Source organism: Mastomys coucha, unplaced genomic scaffold, assembly GCF_008632895.1.
Source record: "Mastomys coucha isolate ucsf_1 unplaced genomic scaffold, UCSF_Mcou_1 pScaffold23, whole genome shotgun sequence".
Taxonomy (NCBI): domain Eukaryota; kingdom Metazoa; phylum Chordata; class Mammalia; order Rodentia; family Muridae; genus Mastomys; species Mastomys coucha.
This window is the reverse complement of record NW_022196906.1, coordinates 102,213,465-102,234,439: the sequence shown is the minus strand read 5'-3', so window position 1 is coordinate 102,234,439 and position 20,975 is coordinate 102,213,465. Positions and strand designations below refer to the sequence as shown.

Genomic DNA, 20,975 nt, shown 5'->3' with positions numbered 1-20,975 from the left:
CGGGGCTTGATTCTCAGCACCCAAAGGGCAGCTCACAAGCTCCTGTAACTCCAGTTCCAGAACTCTGACAACCTCTTCTGGCTTTTGTAGCACAAGGCTTGCACATGGTACCCGTAGGCATAGGTACAAAGCACTAATATCCACATAAATAAAAATAAATAATTCTAAAATAAAAGGAATCGAATAGTTCCTTAAATAACAAAGTCACTACTAAAATCCAGAAATCAATTTTGCACTTTTTTTTTCTTATCAAGTATCTATAACAAAAGTGATCTGGACCCAGGCAGGGCCACAACCAAGTAATTCCTCATGAGGCCAAATCAGGAAGATCATGAGTTTAAGGCCAGGTCGGGCTACATCCTTTAATCTTGCTTCAAAAAACAAAAATAAGAGTTGGGGATATAGCTTAGTTGGTAGAGTCCTTGCCTGCCTAGCATACACAAAACCCTGGCCTTTTGTCTCCAAAAGGGCCAGCAAGCTAGCTCACGGGTAAAGATGTCTGTATTCATGACTGTGACCTGAGTTCAATTCCCATGACATGTATGATGGAAGAAAGGAGCCAACTCCCACAAGTTGTCCCCTGACCTCCCTACACATGTCCTGGTATGCAGCCACACACAAAATAAATAAATAATGTAAAAAAGTTTAGAAACATGTCAACAACAAAAGCACAGTGATCTATAGATACTAAGACACTGCCTTTGCACCGCCCTCTTTTAGGCAGCACTAACTCAAGAACAAAAGCAGTCACAGGTGACAGAGTGACAAACCAAGGGAAGCTTCTTCCCAAAAAGGGCTCTCAGTTGATCTCAGGTGTCTGGAAATGTGTTTTGTTCCTCTGAGCCATCAGGCAAGATGCTCTACTGTACCTCACATCTGCGGGTAACCATCTACTTCCATCTGACTAAAGCCCTGGCAGACAAAACTGTGTAAAACTGTGTCCCATTCATCTCTAAATAGTTCACACATGGGAAGTGCTTCTTACAGACTTTTAACAAGAACTAAAAATTAGGATTCTTTCTTTGGGGGCTGGAGAGATGGCTTAGTGGTTTAGAGCATTTGCTACTCTTCTAAGGGTACAGGCTCAAATCCTAGCACCCACGAGAGGCAGCTTACAACTCCAGCTTCAGGGAATTCAATCTAGTCCCCATGACACTGGCAGACACATACACACTTGAAAAAAAATATATTTTTTTTTCAAGACATGGTCTCTCTATGTAGTCCTGGCTGTCTTGGAACATGCTCAGTGAACTAGGCTGGCACCAAACTCAAGAGATCCACCTGCCTCTGCCTCCCAAGTGCTTGGATTAAAGGGGTCCCACTGCCTAGCATAAGAATAAAACTTTGGGCTAAGAGATGGCTCAGACGTTAAGAGCACTAGCTGATCTAACTAGCACTAGAGATCCTGACTTCAGTTCCTAGCAATTGCATGGTAGGTTACAACCATCTGTATTGAGTTCTGATGCCCTCTTCTGGTAATGCAGGTGTACATGCAAATAGAGCATTCACATAAGTAAAATAAATATACAAATTTTAAAAACATTCTTGGACTGGGGAGATGGCTCAGTGGTTAAGAGCACTGACTGCTCTTCCAAAGGACCTGAGTTCAAATCCCAGCAACCACATGGTGGCTCAAAACCACCCGTAATGAGATCTGATGCTCTCTTCTGGTATGTCTGAAGACAGAAATAGTGTATTTATCTATAATACTAAATATATCTTTGGGCCAGAGCGAGCAGGGACTGATCAGAGCAAGTAGAGTTGACCAGAGCGAGCTGAGGTTCGAAACTCAACTCCCAACAACCACATGGAGGTTCACAACCAGATATCTGTACAGCTACAATATACTCACATACATAAAATAAATAAGTATCTTTAAAAAAAAAAAAGATTCTTCCTATTACATCTGTAACTCAAGAAAAATAAGGGGACTACTTTTCTCAAACAGTATACTTCTTGGGAGGAATAAAATTATCTATCCAGGGCCAACAAGGGAAACCGAATAGTCTTCTGGTTACTCACTCCTGGCCACTGTTGACATTTCTGGGAACACTATGTAAGTGTAGTATACTAATTATACTTGGGTGCTTTCTTTCAAACACAAAGACCCAATGACAACTCTTTAAAATAATGCATATATTGTGAATACTTCTCTCCACATAAACATAGCAACAATGGGACTAGAGAGATGGCACAGCAGTTAACAGAGGACTTGTGTTCAATTTCTAACATTAGTGTCAGGTGCTAGAACCAACTTAACTCCAGTTCCAGGGGACCCAATGCCCTCTTCTGCTTTCTGTGGGCACCTACGTGTAGACATGTAGACATACAGAAACAGAAAAAAACTTTTTTAGATAGAAACTCACTATGTAGCCTTGGCTGGCACGGAACTCACTATGTAGAGCGAGCTGGAGACCCACCTGTCTCTGTCTTCCATGTGATGGGACTAAAGGCACACAGCACCACACCTGGCCCATGGTTTAAAAACAACAACAAAATAGACCTTTATCCTATAGAAACACAGTACCTCCACACAACACACAGCGCTCAAGAGGTAGAAACTTGAGGATCTCTGTGAGTTCAAGGCCAGCCTGGTCTAGACAGTAAGTTCCAGGATAGCCAAGGCTACACAGAGAAACCCTGTCTTGAAAAACCAAAACCAACCAAACAAAAAAATCCCTGTTGATTTTTTAGTAAAATTCCACTGACATCAGCCTGACTCAAAAAACTTTTTTCATTGAACTAAGAAAAAAAGTATGTCAAATGGAATGAGGGAGGTATTTCTTACCCCAACGCTATTATATAAAATTTTGAAAATATTTCATGACACGGAAACACACATTAAATGTGTTTAAAAAATAACTCATACAATTTTACTTACATGTCCTAGTTAAAAAAAAAAAATCACAACAGTAATAATTAGCTGATAAATTTCCTTTGGTATAATACTCTACTGTATTTTCCATAAATTACACTGACAGATACTTACCAAGTCATCCTTTTCTATTTTTACAGCTATAATAGTTATTTTACAGTTATATTACAGTAGGACAAACAATTCTTTTGTAAGTAATATGCTTTTCCAAAAAAAAAAAAAAAAAAAAAACTTCAAGTCCCAAAAATTTACATAATAATGGTGTTAAATTCTTTTAAGAAGCTGTTCGCAGACACAAAGGCTGAGTGTTCAGGATAAACTACCTTCTACAACATTCAGAGACAAAAGACTCCTAATTAGTGCTCAGAGTCTCAGCCACAGACCAGGTGAGAAGCAGTAAAGAAAATTAAGACTTCTAAGATCCTGAAGCTGGGGGAATAGGCTGAGTAGCCCCTGTCCCTGGAAGTCAGGTGACATTAACAATAGAAAATGAGAAAACACAGTAGAGTTCATAGTGGGTAGAAAGCCCTTAAAACAAGCTTTTGCCTCTAAAGACTTCAAGTATAGTTGCTTTGCAGGACAATGTAAAGACAAACCAGCTCTAATCAATACGGATCCATAGCTCGCTCAGCGGTTGGTTTACTAGAACTACTACTAACACAATGCCTGACAGGAGTTAACTATGTAAGCTATTATGCTGTGGCCAGAGCACAAAGGGACTCATGGAAAAGATTACTCAAAAAACATTTCTAAGGGCACTTTCACTAATTCCTTTCTTTTTCCGTTTAGGTATTGAGAGATGACTCCAGTACTCACCTTCTAGAGTCATTCATTTCTGCCTGCTGTTGTTTGACTAGTCAAGCAGAGCAGTAAGAGAGGGGAGAGTGTATGACAAGTTCACTCTGTGACTAACTGCAAACAATTACAATAACTCACTACTTTTGGGCTAGCCACGTTTTTTTTGAAGTTTTAAACTTCTAAAAGAATATAGCTTGAGTTGCCTCAGTCTTGCCTCTTTGAGCCTCAAACCTCAAACCTCTTACAAAGTAAGGTGTTATTGCCAAAGAAGCAGAGTAGAAAACCTAGCTCTATTCTTACAAATGCTAACTTACTATAAAGTTTGTCAAAGAAACTCTCCTGGGCCACTCATCCTCCCCATGCCTTTACTGAAAAGTCCCAGATTTAAGGGCATTTTCATCATGGTTTTATTTTAAACAACACACACTTTCAACCAAGAATTTAAAATCAAGGGATGGAGACACGCTTAACAGTTAAGACCTCTTCCAGAGGTCCTGAGTTCAATTCCCAGCAACCACATGGTGGCTCACAACCACCCATAAAGAAATCTGATGACCTCTTCTGGTGTGTCTGAAGACATTGACAGTGTACTCATATACATAAATCTTTTTTAAAAAATCAAATACTGATGTGCTATAAATTAGTACGACCACTTCTTACATTGGCTTATGAAGTTGAAAATATCCATTCCATAAAACCAAGATCCCTAACCTTAAATGTATGACACCCAAATATATGCAAATTTTCACCGATATCTATAAACTAGAAGCAATTTAATAGTTTACCAATGTGGGATAGGAATATTATAAAATATCAACACAATACAGAAATGGACATCAACTACCACAGCTGCACACATAAAAAGCAATGACAAAAGCAAAAGACAATAATAAGCTAAGCTCTGGAGGCAGAGTCAGGTAGATCTCTATGAGTTCAAGGCCAGGCTGATCTACAAGGTGAGTTCCAGAAAGCCAGACAATAAGATCCTGCCTTGGAAAATGACAATAATCATAATGTGTATTTACATGGAATTCAAAACAAAAACTATGTTAGGGATACAAAGGTGGTTAAATATAAAGACAAGATTATCAAGGTGAAGAGATGGGTCAGCAGCAGTTAAGTACACTGGCTGCTCTTTCAGAGGTCCAGAGTTTGTGATTCCTGCACCCAATAACAGTTCACAACCGGCTCTAACTCCAGTCCCATGGAATCCAACACCCTAATCTCTTCTAGTTCTAAGGACATTGCACAAAATGGTGCACAGACATATATGCAGGTAAAACACCCATACACATTCCAAAAAGAGAGAGAATGAGATTGAGATTGTTCAAATTAGAAGAACAGTTTGTCTCCAAGAACTAAAACACTAGGAGGAGGGATGGGGATGATGGCATTCTATTTCTTAGAGGCAGTCACACTAATCCGACCTGTAAACAGGACATAAGTATTTCACAATTTTAAGGGAGGGAGTTGTAAGTGTGCTTGTATAGCACATACAACCTCCAGGGTTTGATCTCCAGCCTACACAGAATGGGCCGGGGGCAGCACACCTATAATCCCAACACCTTCGAGGTAGAGGCAAGAGGATCAGAAGTTCCAAGATCACGTTCTACTGCAACAGGCCAGTCCAGAATTTTTTTTTCTTTTTGTCTTCAGTCCAGAATTTCTAAAATGCTGTCTCAAAGAGAAAAAACAAGCAGCTTTCTAACAAATCTCATCAACCTAGAGTTAAGCCTTAGTGAGTGCAAAGAACCATTTCTTTCCCCCTTCAAAGGGAAAGCAAAAATTTACATCTTTTTCTTCATGCAACCAAGTCAGTTTAAAAAGACAAATCACAACCCAGAGCCAAAGTAGCTTAGTGGTAAAGTGCATGCTCAGCATGTGCAAGACTCTTCCATTCAATCCTCTGCACCAAACAACAAACAAACAAAAGAACCTGACAAAACAGAAATCACAATACAATATTAGAGGGAAAACAGTGAAGCTGAGAGAGGGCTTACACCTGAACTGAATGCAAGAGAGCAAAGTAAAAAACAAGCGTCTGTGTAGCACCTCATTCTGAGGCCAGTTCAGAAATACTCACAGAGAAAGCATGGCCACTTAAAAAGCACAGAGGTAAGCAGGCGGCTCACCGAGTAGAAAGCACTACTTATTAAAAGCATGCAAGCTTAGAGAAAGACATCATAGAAAAGGGCAGCCACACCCAAAGTCCCTAACCGGGTTTTGATTGGTGTTGTTTTTGTTTTTTTCAAGTAACTCAAATTCACAACAATTTACCATTCCTTGAGTATTTGTTTGAAACATCAACATAAGCTTTTGTAAAACAGTGTGAACTATGTAAGCTCTTGGAGAAGTATAAAACCTTCCAGAGAACTAGAGTTACCTACCAGGTAAATACTAGTTGATGGAAACACTGGTTTAAAAAAAAAAAAAAAAAAGATAATCTAGAATAAGCAAGCTTAAACGGTACAAAAAGTTCACAAACATATCCTCAACAAACCTGACAGGTTTTTTTGTTGTATTGTTTTTGTTTTGGAAAACCATTTAGGTTCTTAGATGATACTTTGCAATGTGAGTCCTGAATGTTCCATTGACTTTGAGTTTAGGGACCGTTGTCCAATGAACAAACAAATACAGTTTCCTAGTAGGTAGCAGTTTCTGGCAAACACCACCAAGAAAGAATGACAAGATTTGTAAAGTTTCAGTATTACCAAGGGGTTGGGGGTAACGGACTGCACACATACTTCCAGCGTATGAATGATTTTAACTCACCAGTCACCATGTTGCATGTATGTCTGCTGCTGTCCTGAGTTCTTAAGACTTCTAACATTCTGAAGAAGACAGAACAAAGAAGTTCCTTCCATCCTCAGCCTCTGTTTAAGTTTTAACTTTGTTCTTAAAAAAATACAGTATATTAAAAAAGGCATTACTATCAAACTTGACTGCTCCTAAAAGGAATAATAATCCTTTTAGCTTGCTTTTCCTCAACCTAAATGTAACAAAACTGTAAAATAAACTAGCAGATGTTTTGTCTCAGAAAAGGAGAGCTGCGGATTTCTCCATCACAAACCTAGAATTTCCTAGACAGATCACAGCACTGGAACAGAATGTAAAAGAAAAAAAGCTGAGAAGGACTTCAGTTTCATAGTTTTTATAGCGACACAGGCAGATTTTAGAAATTTCTGCTGGATATTTTGGAAATCACGAAGAAAAAAAAAAAGCAAAGCATTGATCAAGTTAATCAAGGTTAAGAAACAGCCCTTATCAAGAACAGAAAGGCAAGCCCCTCCCACCCAGGCGGGGGTGAAAAAAAAGGTGAGGGGCTGCATTTCAGTGAGGATTTAAAGCGGAATGTTAGAGCTCGGAGAGTTGGATACCATACACACAGGAGGATCTCTTTCCAGAGCGCACAGAGGTGACGTGTATCAACTGCGCTTATGGAAGAACGGGTTTCTAATGGAAGGAAAGCGGGGCCTTGTCATGTTAACGTTCTCTCCTTGGCACAAAGCACCCGTTCAAGGTGAGGAACCCCACGGGGACCCAATGCCCTCTCCGGCCCACAGGACTCGGCTTCCCAAGCGAAGCAGCCCCCTCCCCAAGCACCCACCCCAGTACACGGGCCTCGCTTAACTAACAGCATTCTTCAGTTAGTGAGAGCAATCCTGTCCGCCTCGCGGAGGAGCGGAGTCGCGGAGCCGCCGGCCAGACCGACCGCAAAGCCGCTAGGTTTCTCCGCAGACCGAGGCCGCCGCGGCCGCGGACGTCACCAGGGCAAGGGCCCAACCCTCAACCCTCCCCACTCAGCAGATCGGTCGTCCGCCAGGCCGCCCGCCCGCGTCTCGGAAGGGGCGTCCCGCGCGCACTCCGGACAGCGCGAGCGGCCAACCGCGGGGCGCGCGCCGCGACACTGGGGGGTCGCGGAGTTGGCGCGCGCCCCCCGGAAGCCGTTCCAGCCCACGGGCCGCAGCGGAGAGCCGACGGGCGCGCGCACGTCGGCGCGGCTACGCGCAACGGGAGGGACCGCACGGCGCGCGCGCTACCGCGGGCGCAAGCAGGAAAAAAAAAAACACACACACACACACATACACACACACTCGTGCGCGCGCCCGCCCCTGCGCGCCCCCGTGCGCCGCGCCCACCCGGACCTCGGGCCCGCCCCTCCCCCACCCGCGGGGCGGAGGCACGCGAGCCGACCGACGCTCTCCGTCCGAAGCCGCCCCGAGGTCGCCTAGGCCCAGCGGCCCGCCCGCCTCCGCCCGCCCTCCCTACCGCCCGCCCGCCGTTGTGTAGGGTGGGCCTGCTGCCTCCCACCCGGAGCCTTGCTGCATCCCCGCCCTCACCAGAGCCCTCACCCGGCGACGTCACCGCCGCCGCTGCCTCCGCTCTACCCGCCGGCCCCGCTTCGCCGCCCGGGGCCTCGGTTCTGCCGCCGCTGCTCCAAGACCGACAGGATTTTCTCCTCACAGCTCCCTGGGCGCCATCTTACATTCAACCCTCCCGGCCAATGGGAGCTGAAGGCCTTTCTCGCGAGAATCGAAGCGCCGGATCCCGCGAGAGCTGCCGCTCGGACTTAAAGGGAACGCTCCAGACAGAGAGGGAGCCGGTGGGAGCTGGGAGCGAGCGCGTACCCCTGGTGGTGAGGAGGAGCGCCACGCCCGTGGACGCCCCTCCGTGCGGGGCGGAGCTTAGGCCTGGGGTTCGGTAGCTCGGGGGCTTTTGCCCCTGCCCCGGGTCTGAAAGCGTGCTTCTGGATCCCACCTACGGTGTCCCGCTAGCGCCTCCTCCAGTTGCACTGGTCCACGCGAGGCGGGGCTGGGCCTAGCTCGACCTCGTGGTTAAGGTGGCCCCCTCCCAAACCCGTGAGCTGGTCCCAGCTTTGACAATTGTACTGCACCTGGGATCCGCTCGAGGTGTTAATGTACTACAGAGAACAGCTTCAGGAACACCCACCCACCATCAGCTGTCGTCTGAGATCAGTGTACCAGAGTCAGGTCCACCTTAAAGCAGCCCTTGGGTAGTCTAGTGTTTGTATACAGGGAAAATGTGGAAGGCTTTAAAGCTGCAGGCACTCACATCAACCCAGAGAGCCTCCAGCCTGTGGTAGGCCTTTGTGCCTTCTGCATTTGTTCCTGTCCTAGCCAACTCTCATCTTCAAACTCCTCAGAAGTCCGTTTCTGAGACGGGGTCCAACCCAAAGGCCAGCATAGTCAGGAATCTCATCTCCACACTGTATAGGCATCCAGGGAGTCTTCCGGGGTCTCCAAAGGCCACGACAGCATTTATGCCTTATCTCACTATGCTTAAATAGTTGACAGGGTTTCTTTCTGAATGATCATACTGGGGATCACGGGTCTCTTGATCTGCCTAGTCACCAAGACACAAAACTAGATCCTCCATAGGGCTGACAACTGCAACAGCATCTTTATCATCGTAAGGGCGGATCTAATCCCAGCCATGCACCTGCCTCTGTTCTGCGGAAGTCCATTCTTCCAGAAGACATGAGAACCACCTCTGCCAGCTCAGAAAGCATTTCTCCAGAGCCCTCAGATACTAGCAAGGCACACGACAGAGACTCCAGGGGGATTTAGTTATTCTTTATTGAAACAGAGTGTGGGGTGGTGAGGGCACCCCAGCCTCCAGGATGAGGTAGGGCCACATGTATTCGGTTCATACTTTGCCTGGGTCTTCTTTTAGTGTGACAGTTCGGTTGAAGACAAGCTGAAAGGCAGTAGTAGAAGAAAAATGACCAACAGCCCAAAACCAGGCTTCTTACTTCCCCTTCCTCACCAAGGAGGTGAGGTATCATGGTTCTCAATAACTCTGTAATATCAAATAAAGGACTAGATAACTGCTGTGTTTTAGTTTCATAAGGATTATGATAAATTCTAGGCATGCCTGCTACTTTGAAGAGTAAAAAAAGTTAGGGCTGGAGCTGGAGAGATGGCTCAGCAATTGAGAGCCCCAGCTGCTCTTGCAAAGGTCCTGAGTTCAGTTCCCAACAGGTGACTCACAACCACCTGTAATGGGATCTGATGCCCTCTGCTGGTGTGCCTGAAGACAGCAACAGTATACTAACAAAATAAAATAAATCTTAAGAAAAAAAGTTAGAGCCCTATAAAATTGTGTGCTTGGACTTAACTGAAAAGTAACGAATGTCCTTATTTGGAGAAGGCTAAGGGGATGTAGGGAGAGTGTTTATCACAGTGAACAGCCGCCACTATCAGTATTGAAGAAGGGTGTAGGTGGGTCACATTAAGCACCTGTCCTTGATGGCTGTCTGGATCCACAGAGAAGTACCCAACGCGCTCAAACTGGAATTTATCAAATGGCTTTGCCAAAGCCACAGAGCAGTCCACTAATGCTCCTTTTACTACTTGTAGCGATGCCTGCGGACAGAGAATCCAAGTGACTATCCAGCTCAAAAGCCTACCACCCTCACCTCCCATCCCATGAGCCTACCGGGTTCAGGTCACTTAGGAAGCCACCAGGCACTTCGACGGGATCTTCGGGGTTCTTGTGCTGGAATCTGTAGCCAGAATGAAAATCAGGCCCTAGCTGGAGAGCCACAGCACGTAATTCCCATCCTGAGACAGTCCCAATTCCAGTTATGTTCACTCACAGTCGCTCATAGAGGCGGATCTCACACACCAGAGGTTGTGACACCCAGTGAATAAAGGCCTTGGGCTTCTCTCCAGCATCAGCTCGTCTACAGGTCACCTCTAAGCATTCCACACAGCCGCTGGAGCCCTAAGAGTGAGAAAGATGAAATCAGACCCGGGACCAACACGAAGACTGATGGCTACACACAATCTCGGCTCTAGCAGGCACTGTATGTATAGAAAGAATGCAGCCGGGCGGTGGTGGCACACGCCTTTAATCCCAGCACTTGGGAGGCAGAGGCAGGCGGATTTCTAGGTTCGAGGCCAGCCTGGTCTACAGAGTGAGTTCCAGGACAGCCAGGGATACACAGAGAAACCCTGTCTCGAAAAACAAACAAACAAAAAGACTGCAGCTGTCTCTTACCCTGACAACATTCTGCACTTCAATGACGTAACCAGTATGTCTCAGGCCCACAGGCTGGCCCCAAGCTAGGCGCTTATAGCCTGGTTCTGACTCCTAAAGAAAAGAAGCATGGAGGATACAGAAGCTGCAAATTTCATCCAAGAACAAGGCTTTTCCCAGCCCCATGTTTGTCAGGGATTGGCTCATGTAAAGCAAGAAGAAGACGGCTATTAAACACAGACAGAGCAGGAAACCCCATTTACCTCCTTAAAGTCGGTTCTCTCAATGAAGACAGTGGAAGCAAAAGGAACCTGGTGGAAACCCTTGGTCTCATCAGCTGGAAAGTTTGGCACTCGGATGTCCAAGGGCTGTAGCAGGAGATAGATATCTGTCATCTCAGATACTCGGCATTTTTACACACACACACACACACACACACACACACACACACACACACACACGGAGGGAGGCCCACCTTGGGAGCAGGAAAGTTGGTGATGAGAACTTGTAGTGGCTCTAGCACAGCCATGGCACGCGGGGCTGTGTCATTCAGCACATCACGAACACAGGCTTCCAGAAGATGAGGTTCCATTGTGGTCTGTGCCACTGTGACCCCCACCTGTCAGGAAAACTCATCAGTCAGACCACAAGTACAAATCACCATACTCGGCCTGCTTTCGCCCACAAAGCCTACTGAATCCTACCCGAGCACAGAAGTTGTTGATGGCCTCCGGTGGAAAACCCCGTCGCCGTAGGGCAGTGAGTGTGAAGAGCCGTGGATCATCCCAGTCCCTTTGGATAAGAGTGTGGTCGGGAAACTTTAAACAGCACATGTCACTAGAGCTAAAACCTCCTGAGAACCCAGTGGCCACACCTACCGAACAGCACCAGCTGCTACAAGCTGGAGAATCTTCCGCTTTGAGACAACAGCATAGTGCAAATTGAGGCGGCCATATTCCCACTGAACAGGGCAATAGACATCCAGCTTATTACATAACCAAAAGTAGGACGACCGTCTAGGATGGAAGAAAAGGGTGAGAACTAGGCATCAGCGGGGTCAGAAGAGACCACAGAAAAAGCACTAAGGGCCAACGAGAGGGTTCAGTGGGTAAAGACACTTAATGCCAACTCTGGGAAATCAAGTTGGAGCCCTGGACCTATACCGTGGAAGAAGCTGACTTCCACAGCTGTACCCTGATCTCAACACACACTGTGGAACCCACAACCCTTTATTCTCTAAATAAATAAGGAACCCTATACCTACTCCATGAGCTCTCAGAACAAATGAGGAACCCCTATACCCACTACATGAGCTCAGCCTCCTCACCGAGCCTGAAACTCCTTGGTACACAAGGAGTGGGTGATGTGTTCGATGGAGTCACAGAGACAGTGTGTATAGTCGTAGGTGGGGTAGATGCACCTGTGGAACAGAAACACAAGATTCCGCCAACCAGTCCCTCTGCCCTAATCCACAGCCCTGCTACCTCACCACCCCTCATCATGCCAATGTGTACCATTTGTCCCCTGTGCGATGGTGTGGTGTGTACTTGACTCGATAGGCCACGGGGTCCTTCTTGCCATCTTCCATCACCAACCTCATTCGAAGTGTGGCCTCACCCTCTGCAAATTTGCCCTTGCGCATTGCCTGAGGAGAGAGAATAAGAGCTCAGGCTATCTCTAAACACAGGTGCATCTCATCCTTTGCACACTGGCCTACCCAAACCAAGCTGCCCTTCTGGGACCCCACCTCAAAGAGTAGCAATGATTCCTCAGGAGGTCGGTCCCTCCATGGAGAAGGTGGAGGGTTATGGCCTTTGAGTTCTTCCACTCTCTGGTGACACACATAAGCATGACCCCTGTGAAGAAGGGATATGAATGTGCAGGAGGCCCATGACCTAGTCAGCCGACCAGGCTCAACATTACGGGCCTGACCTTACCTGCGGATAAGTTCCACAGCCCAGGCATATAGCTGGTCAAAATAGTCAGAAGCATATGTCACTTTATAAGGTGTATAACCTGGAGTGATATGAACATAGTATGAAAGGCCAGCTAGAAACACTAGCGGGCAATGCCATGGCCCGCTTAAGAAGTCCACTCCCCACCAGCCCTGCCCAGGCCTCAACCTATCCATACCCAGCCAGGTCACCATGTCATAAATAGCAGTGAAGAATTTTGCCTCTTCCTTCTCAGGGTTGGTGTCGTCAAAGCGCAGAAAACAGATACCATTGTTGGCCTAAGAGAGTTGGAGGACCACACCCATCAGCCCTAGAGCCCACACCATCAGCCTCACATTCTCAGAGCCTGAGATTATCAAATGTAAAAGGTAGCCAATGAGATACTTCAGCAGATAAGAGGAGTTGTTAGCAAGCTGAAAGACCAGAGTCTGATCCTCAATGTCTATGATTGAAAGAACCAACTCCATATCCATGTACAATAGCATGAGTGTGCATGAGTGTTTGTACACACAAATACACACACACCTTTTGTTTGTTTGCTTGTTTTTTCAAGACAGGGTTTTCTCTGTGTAGCCCTGGATGTCCTGGAACTCACTCTGTAGACCAGGCTGCCCTTGAACTCAGAAATCCGCCTGCCTCTGCCTCCTAAGTATTGGGATCAAAGTTATACGCCACCACTGCCTGGCCATTTTTTTCCCCTTTAGATTTATTTATGAGTTTGAGTGTTTTGCCTGCATGCATGTGCTCATACCATGTGTGTGCCCAGTGCCCTCAGGGCAGAAGGTGATAACAGAAGAAAATATTCCCCAAAATTGGAGTATGGGCAATTATAAGCCACCATGTGGGTGACGGGAACTGAACCAAGTTCTCTGCAAGAGCAACAATTGGTCTTAACCACTGAGCTATCTTTTCAGTCCCCCAGGAATATTTTTTTTAATTAATGTTTTCTTTTGATGACTGCCAAAAGTAAATTGAAAAGTTAAATATGAGGAATTTAAGAAATGCATCTTCCCTAGGGCATAGGGGTGTACACCTTTAATCACAGTACTTGGGAAGCAGAGACGTGTGATCGCTACAATTCAAGGCCATCAGGACTATACAGTGAAACCCTATCTAAAGAACCATTTTAGGCCGGGAGGTGGTGGCGTACGCCTTTAATTCCAGCACTTGGGAGGCGTAGGCAGGTGGATTCCTGAGCTAGCCTGGTCTACAGAGTGAGTTCCAGAACAGCCAGGGCTACATAGAGAAACTCTGTCTTGAAAAAACAAAAAACAAAAAACAAAAACAAAAAACAAAAAAGAACCATTTTAGTTTTTCCCCATAAACCCAGTATTTCCTGACAATAGCTGTCACATGTAGTTTTCATCTAGGGCCTCTGTCATCAGCTACAAAGGCAAGACAGAAATATACCTTTCTTTAATGCAGTCATGGAGTAGACAGTGATCATATTTCTTGCCAGAGACCTAGATACATGCTTACCTTGGCATAACCAAAGTTGAAATTGATGGCTTTGGCGTGTCCAATATGCAGGATTCCATTGGGCTCTGGGGGGAACCGGGTACGTACCTAAGTAAAGGAATGAGACCAGAGCTCAGATCACCCTACAAAAACAGATGCCCTTCCAAGGGAGGCTATTGAAATGGACGAAATGAGGCAGCCTAGGCACTCAAGTGCCTGCCTGGCCACATCTCTACTCACCTGCCCTCCAGTGATTGCCAGGTGCTGCTTCAGCAGATTCATGGTGTATGGTGTGATCACATAGCCTGGCGTCTTGTAGTTCTCACCTGCCAGATCAGAACAAAGCTGATGATCAGGAGCAGCTGTCTGGCAAGGATCCTGACTCTACAGGCCTGGCTGTAGTGCTAACCAGCGGCATACCCCCAAATTTCGAGGTCCCCCCTACCTGGCTTATGAAACTTAAGGGCCTCCCCCCGGAGCTGCTCCATTAGAGACAGGGTCTGGCCAGCCATTTCACCTGCAGGAAAGAGATCAAGAACCTTGTCTTCTCTTCTTTGTTTTTCTTTTTGATTTTTCAAGACAGGGTTTCTCTGTGTAGCCCTGCCTATCCTGGAACTCACTCTGGAGACCAGGCTGACTACAAAACCAAAGATCCACCTGCCTCTGCCTCCCAAGTGCTGGGACTAAAGATGTGGGCTACCACCGCCCAGCTCTTGTCTTCTAGATGAAACTACCATGCACACTCAGGAAAATATCCATGAATATCCTTAAACCAGATCTGAGGTGACTCCTCTTCTCCAATTCCCAGAGACAAGAGCTATGGAGCCAAACTTCTCAGGTCTCTAAGCAAAGGAAAGAGCAGGAACCCCAGTCATGAGAATACGGGGAGGACCTGAGAAGCCTGTATGTAAGGTCCTTCAGATAGAATGCCCAGGAGTCCGAAACTGAATGTAACAGGAACCTCGCTCAGGCTTCTCACCGTTCTCCACCACATCTTTTGCTGTCTTCCTATCTGTTTCTTCCAGCCGTGCCTTTGCCACCTAAGAAAGGCATAGAATTCGCATCATTCTTTCTAGGAAAGATGTACTGATGAAATGGGTCAGACACTTCTTTCTCCAGCTGTAAGTCTCTCTCGTTCTACTGCACTCCCAGTTATCTTGGGCAATTCCTAGCCTCACCTTGGGCTTCTTCACCAAATCAGCTTCCATCTTGGGCCCCAGAAGGTGGAGGACCTGAGCAGACAGATAGACAAGGGTGCCCTCTCTCAAGAATCTCCTGATGGAGTCCTTCCCCGCCAAACAAGGGCTTCCTGGCCTTTCTGCCAGCCAGCCTATACATCCCATCCCGCTGTATCTCATCACATGTTTTGCTGTTTGACATGGGATCTTACTATGTAGCCTTGGCTGGCCTAGAACTATGTCTACCAGGTTAGAACTCATAGAGATCCACCTGCGTCTGCCCAGCTGCCTTCTTCACATGGTTCTACTGATCTTTAATGCTTTTCTTTTTTCCTTTCTGAAGACTTACCCTGGGCCCAGAGAACAAGGGCTACCATTTATAGATAAATAACATGGGCCCAGCATCATGATAAATAATCTACCTCACACATCATCCTCTTGTGATTCTTTGCCAGATATCAATAAAGGCCACATCATGCACTGTGAGAAGAGGGAACAGCTTCTCAATAAAGTGATTCACCCTCACTCAGAGTCCCAAGTTGAGTGCTACCCTCTCCGCACTGAGCTCCACTTTCTCTGTCAAAATAAGGACAGGTCTCTTTCCCTTTATCCCCGTAGCTTCATCCTAGGGAGGTACCCACCTGCATATCCACTTCGTGCTTGATCATTTTGCCATCTGCCCATTTGAGCGCAGCCCGAGCCTCTCCTAAGAGGATGGATATAAGAAGCTGAAAGGAGGGACGACTTCGTCCCCGCCTCAAGGAAGGCCTGGCTGACACAGGGATCAGAACCTGGGCCCAGGCAGAACACGAGCAAGCTGTTCCTTGCTCGCCCTCCCGTAGCCCAAAAGGAAAGGAGCAAGCAGCATGATGAACTTACAAGGAACTCCCTGCCCCAGACCCCACTCACCCATTAGCAGCCCCATGTTGAAACGGTACCGATCCACCAGGAGCTGGAAATGGTACTTATGTATGGTGGCCTCCACCTGCAGAAAGCCAAACCATATGGTGCATGACTGCCTCTTCAGAAACAGCCGAGACTGACAGACACTCCGACTCTGGGTCTGCAGAGAGGAGCTACCCCACTCCTTGCTATCTGATGTCTGGAGGAATGGACTTACTGCTTCCTCAATCTGCTCGGGTGTCACCACCACACCGACACCACATTCCTGCTCGAAGTCCTTGGTATCAATGGGATCCTCGGGATGACTCCCCACATATTCAAGAGCAGCTGAAAAAGGAGGGGCAATTAACTGGTCAAGTCAGCTCCAAGTGGGTAGGTAGGGATTTAGGACCATGAAAAAGGAACGATTTTGTTTACTTAGAGGCCTAAGAGGTTAGGCCCCTGCTCCATTGGAAAGAAGCCCTGAGACCACAGAAAAGAGATGCATGTGTTCTGAAGCAGGCTTCTCACTGTGGTAGTTCTCCAATCCATACTAGAGGTCTCTACCTCCATGCCCCAGTGCCTGTCCAGAACCTGCTATCCAGAAAGCAACTGGGGAACGTGAGGGAAAAAGCAAACAGAAGTCTTTGCTAAAGAAGAGATTGAAGGTGGACTAGTAATACGGACAGGGGTCTCACCGCTCAGCTGGAGCTCACTGTGTATCTTCTTATTGGCTATATAGCTCACAAGGAAAGGACGACGAGCTGTATCCCTGAGCCGGGAGACCAAGCCATATAGTAGGGTCCCGGTGGCCTTGTCGATGGTAGAGCCCAGAATTTGGTGTGCCTGGAGTCAGCAGGGCCGGGGGAAAAAAAAAACCCACTCCGAGTGAATTAAGATGAATCACTTTTCACTGTTTTCCTCTTCCCACAAGGCAAGAGAGGGACACGCAGAGCAAATCAAGAGCTGGACCCAGTCCCACGCTGCTCTGGAGCACAGCAGGCAGCAAAGGCCAAGGAAAGGGACTCGCACCTGGGTCGCCGCCGCGCGCAGCTGGGTGCTCAGAGCCTCGTTCTTGAGCGTCTCGCGGGCCTTGGTTTCGCTCAGGCCAAGGCCGATGAAGAGCGCCAGCGAATCTGGAGTAGCCATAGCAGGGACACCGGAAACCAAAAGAAACTTTGGGCCCCATCTGCACAGCGACCTTTGCTCACTGACCAATAAGAGTACGAAGCCTTGAAGAGAACCAATGGTGGCCTGCCTCAGTGAAAGGGGGCGGGGCCAGACAACTAGTCAACGCCATTTAAGAGCCTGAGAGCGACCGGACCGGCTTTTCCGGGCAGCTAGCTTCCGCCTTCCCGGTTCTCGGCAGTTGGCAGGGTTGGGTCCACGCGACTTTAAAAAATTTGCCTTGGGCGTGGAAAGAGAAAGTATTTAGCAACAAAGCTGCAGACAGACTCAGGCGTGGCCTCTTCCTCCTCAGCCCCAGGAATCCGACCCTATCCTGTTGTCGGGAGAGCAAAGTGAGTTCCGGTCGCGTTTTTCAACGTCACAGCTTCAGAGTTGTCATGGCAACATAAATAAAATGAATTCCCTGAATTTCCTGGTCCACATCACTGCAGAGAATGTATAAAATGGCCTATCTAGGGACCACATAAACCTGGTACTTTTTAGATGCGTACTGGGACACAGCAAGGAGAAGGGAAAGAAAGGCCAGGAGGGACGTCAGAGGCAGTTCTATAGTTTCTTTAAAATCTCAAGCAAACAAGCTGCATCTACATGCCACAGGCAGCACTGACTGGACCAATTGGGTAATCAAAACAAACCTGTTGAGGTTTCTGGGGCTAATAAGAGGTAGGTATTCCGGAATGGGAAACATTGTTGCTGGGAGAAACTTGGTAGAGGTAGAAGCCAGGCAGTGGTGGCGCACGCCTTTAATCCCAGCACTTGGAAGGCAGAGGCAGGCGGATTTCTGAGTTCAAGGCCAGCCTGGTCTACAGAGTTCAGGACAACCAGGGCTACACAGAGAAACCCTGTCTTGAAAAACAAAACAAAATAATGAATACATAAATAAACAAAAATAAATAAATAAATGAAAATCCCAGAGGCAGAAACAGATGAATTCTCTGCAAGTTCAAGGCCATCTGGGTGACATAATGAGACTATGTCTCAAAAACATTGTTTATATGAAATAATCTGGGAGCTTGGGGAGATTTCCAGGATCGTGAGGGCTCCACCTTACCCTAGCATGCACAGCATGTGGAAGGCCACATTTGCAAGGTGGATAAATGATGCAGGATAGCTACCATAGACAAGTTCTAAGCAAAGTCATGGCCACACCAGTACTATGCCAAGTCTGCAGCTGCAGAAGCCCAGACAGCACAACACAGAGGCCCATCACGAGCAGAGCTATGCAGAACACCTTGCCAGGCATAACGGGTACATTCCTGTTATCCTAGCAATTGATAAAGGCAGAAGCAGAACTGCCACGAAATTGAGGCCAGCCACAACTGCACAACAAGAGGCTGCCTCAAAACAAAATAAAAATAACTTGCCACTGCCAACGTTTCTTCAATACTTGAAGCCACGCAAGGACTCATTCCAACTCAGTCCCTGCCATCACTAAGTCCTGCAGGTCTGGGAATGGCCTCCTGAATGGGATCAAAACCCATACTCCTTTACCTAGTCTCCTAACCCATCCCCCACATGGAGCCAACAGTTCAGTGTAACAGCATGAGACAGTAGCTCTTCCAGTGCCATGTCACATGTCTAATCAGACCTCAGGAACCATGACTTACACAAAGCAGAAATGAAAACAATTGTATGGCCCTAGCCTGTATGTTAGCCTTTCCACATCAAAGAAAAATGACCAAGTACAAAAGATAGGTAGCAGCCAGCAAAACCCATCATAGCATGCAGTCAGGCAGGTGCATAAGCAAGTCTTAATGGCACGGACTAACAGTACACAGAATGATGTCATGGGTTTAGCAGTAACCAGTAACCGTGCTGCACACAAGAAAGACCCAACACGATCCTGTTATACACTCCATACCTACCAGGTCCTTCAGCAGTCATAGCTCACACACAGTTTAGCATTTCCATTTCTACAAGACCCCCCACACTGCTAGTTCTGCAAAGCCTATACCAGCACATGGCCTTTTTTGTGTCCCCAATGGTGATCATGTAGTTAGGATTCTCCAGTAACTCACTGCTACCCTTTAACTACCATCTCGGAAGAGTACTACTGATTAAGCTTCATGTAATTGGCTCCATGGGCTTGCGGATGCTACAGGCCCCATTCACACCTTGGTCTTTGTCTGCTTCTGGCTTCTCTAGGTAGAAATAATTGTGTGGGGAACGTGGGGATGGGCAGGAGGTTGCAAGTACTCAAGGAGGGCAGAGAGGTAGGTACAAAGTCCCTGAAGCTGGAGTTTTAGGCAGTTGTGAATTGCCTAATGTATGGGTGTTGGGAAACAACTCTAGAAGTTCAACAAGCAAGCACTTAACCCACTGAACCACCCAAATAGCTCTCTAGCCATGCTTCCAAATACCTGTTTCCTAAATACCTTTGTTCCCCATCACTCTCTAAAGATACCCACTCTAGGGTTGTCGAGATGGCTCAGCGGGTAAAAGCACTGACTGTTCTTCCGAAGGTCCGGAGTTTGGATCCCAGCAACCACATGGTGGCTCACAACCACCGATAATGAGCTCAGACGCCCTCTTCTGATGCGTCTGAAGACTGCTACAGTGAATTACACAGGAGCAAGTGGGGCCAGAGCGAGAGGCCTGGAAGGAGCAGAATGGAGCAAGTGGGCCGGCAGAGGTCCTGAGTTCAATTCCCAGCAGCCACACACGATAGCTCATGGCCATGTGTACAACTACAGTGTACTCATACACATAATATAAATAAAAGAAATCTTAAAAAAAAAAAAGATTCCCATTCTAGTCTCAAGTAACTGGAGGATATGGACAGTATGATCCAGACCCAGACAAAAGCAAGGTTAACTGTGTTTATACCGGGGTTGGGGACTTAGATCAGCCATAGAGCATTTGACTACACAAATCCATAGGAAGAAAGTGTGTCAAGTTTGCAGAGACCCTGAAACTAGGTATGCTTGCTGAAATGTAGTTGAGTAGCCTTGAGCAATTGCCACGGGACATGGTTGGAAGGCCCAGAACCCTTCCACTATTAGGAAGTCCACTTAGATTGTCTCTGCCCTCTACTTATCCTCTTTTCAGAGTGGGAACTACTTCACTGAGCTCAGTCGGTAGAGCATGAGACTCTTAACCTCAGGGTCGTGGGTTCGTGCCCCACGGTGGGCACCAAACTGCCGCGGACTGGGATTTCTTACGGGGTCCCTTGTTCCGTGGGACGAGGGGTTCTGGCCAGGTGGGCATGGGATTCGGCTTTTGACAAACAGACTACACACGAGTGGTGTAAGATCTGAGTGTATTTCTTTAAAAATGACATGAGGCTTTTACAATCATTGCAAAAGAGAAATGAAAAATCTGGCAGCTCAACAGTTGAGGTACATCTGAGGCTATCTGAAACATACTGGGTCTAAAGCAGCAGCTATCTCCTCTGAACTGCCAGTTAGCAGGCAGCCTCCAAGGAACTGATTGATACTATGAGGGCTTCATGACTTGTGATGGTTAATAACGTCAACCTGGAAGCCAGGCGGTGGTGGCCCATGCCTCTAATCCCAGCACTTGGGAGGCAGAGGCAGGCAGATTTCTGAGTTCGAGGCCAGCCTGGTCTACAGAGTGAGTTCCAGGACAGCCAGGGCTACACAGAGAAACCCTGTCTCAAAAAACCAAACCAAAACAAAA

The 20,975-nt window shown here is 47.0% G+C and overlaps 2 protein-coding genes across 13 annotated transcripts in view; both read right to left on the bottom strand.

The window, feature by feature from the left end:
• Qrich1 (glutamine rich 1) overlaps positions 1-8,174 on the bottom strand; it is a 32,782-nt gene extending 24,608 nt beyond the window's left edge. The window contains exons 1-2 of one of the 12 annotated variants that reach the window (XM_031344999.1): positions 8,026-8,174; positions 6,446-6,568 (exon numbers count right to left, since the gene is read on the bottom strand). Coding sequence is in view for 1 of the 12 variants with exons in the window: in XM_031344995.1 (XP_031200855.1) it covers positions 7,281-7,313 (33 nt within the window). In the remaining 11 variants the exon portion in view is untranslated. Of the gene's footprint in view, positions 1-6,445; positions 6,569-7,280; positions 7,478-8,013 lie in introns of those variants that run through there. The other 11 variants (XM_031345002.1, XM_031345001.1, XM_031344997.1 and 8 more) reach the window with 11 other exon arrangements.
• A 1,077-nt stretch (positions 8,175-9,251) lies between these two features.
• Qars1 (glutaminyl-tRNA synthetase 1) lies at positions 9,252-17,406 on the bottom strand. Its single transcript, XM_031345009.1, has 24 exons — positions 17,181-17,406; positions 16,847-16,994; positions 16,387-16,496; positions 16,176-16,251; positions 15,908-15,972; positions 15,267-15,320; positions 15,068-15,128; positions 14,534-14,605; positions 14,329-14,414; positions 14,110-14,196; positions 12,809-12,908; positions 12,613-12,691; positions 12,423-12,531; positions 12,190-12,320; positions 12,003-12,095; positions 11,554-11,691; positions 11,380-11,467; positions 11,151-11,294; positions 10,939-11,043; positions 10,697-10,789; positions 10,293-10,420; positions 10,133-10,199; positions 9,934-10,059; positions 9,252-9,391 (listed from the first exon to the last, which is right to left on the bottom strand). The coding sequence occupies exons 1-24, from the start codon at positions 17,295-17,297 to the stop codon at positions 9,341-9,343; spliced, it is 2,328 nt and encodes a 775-aa protein (XP_031200869.1). The 5' UTR covers positions 17,298-17,406; the 3' UTR covers positions 9,252-9,340.
• Between the last annotated feature and the right edge of the window lie 3,569 nt (positions 17,407-20,975).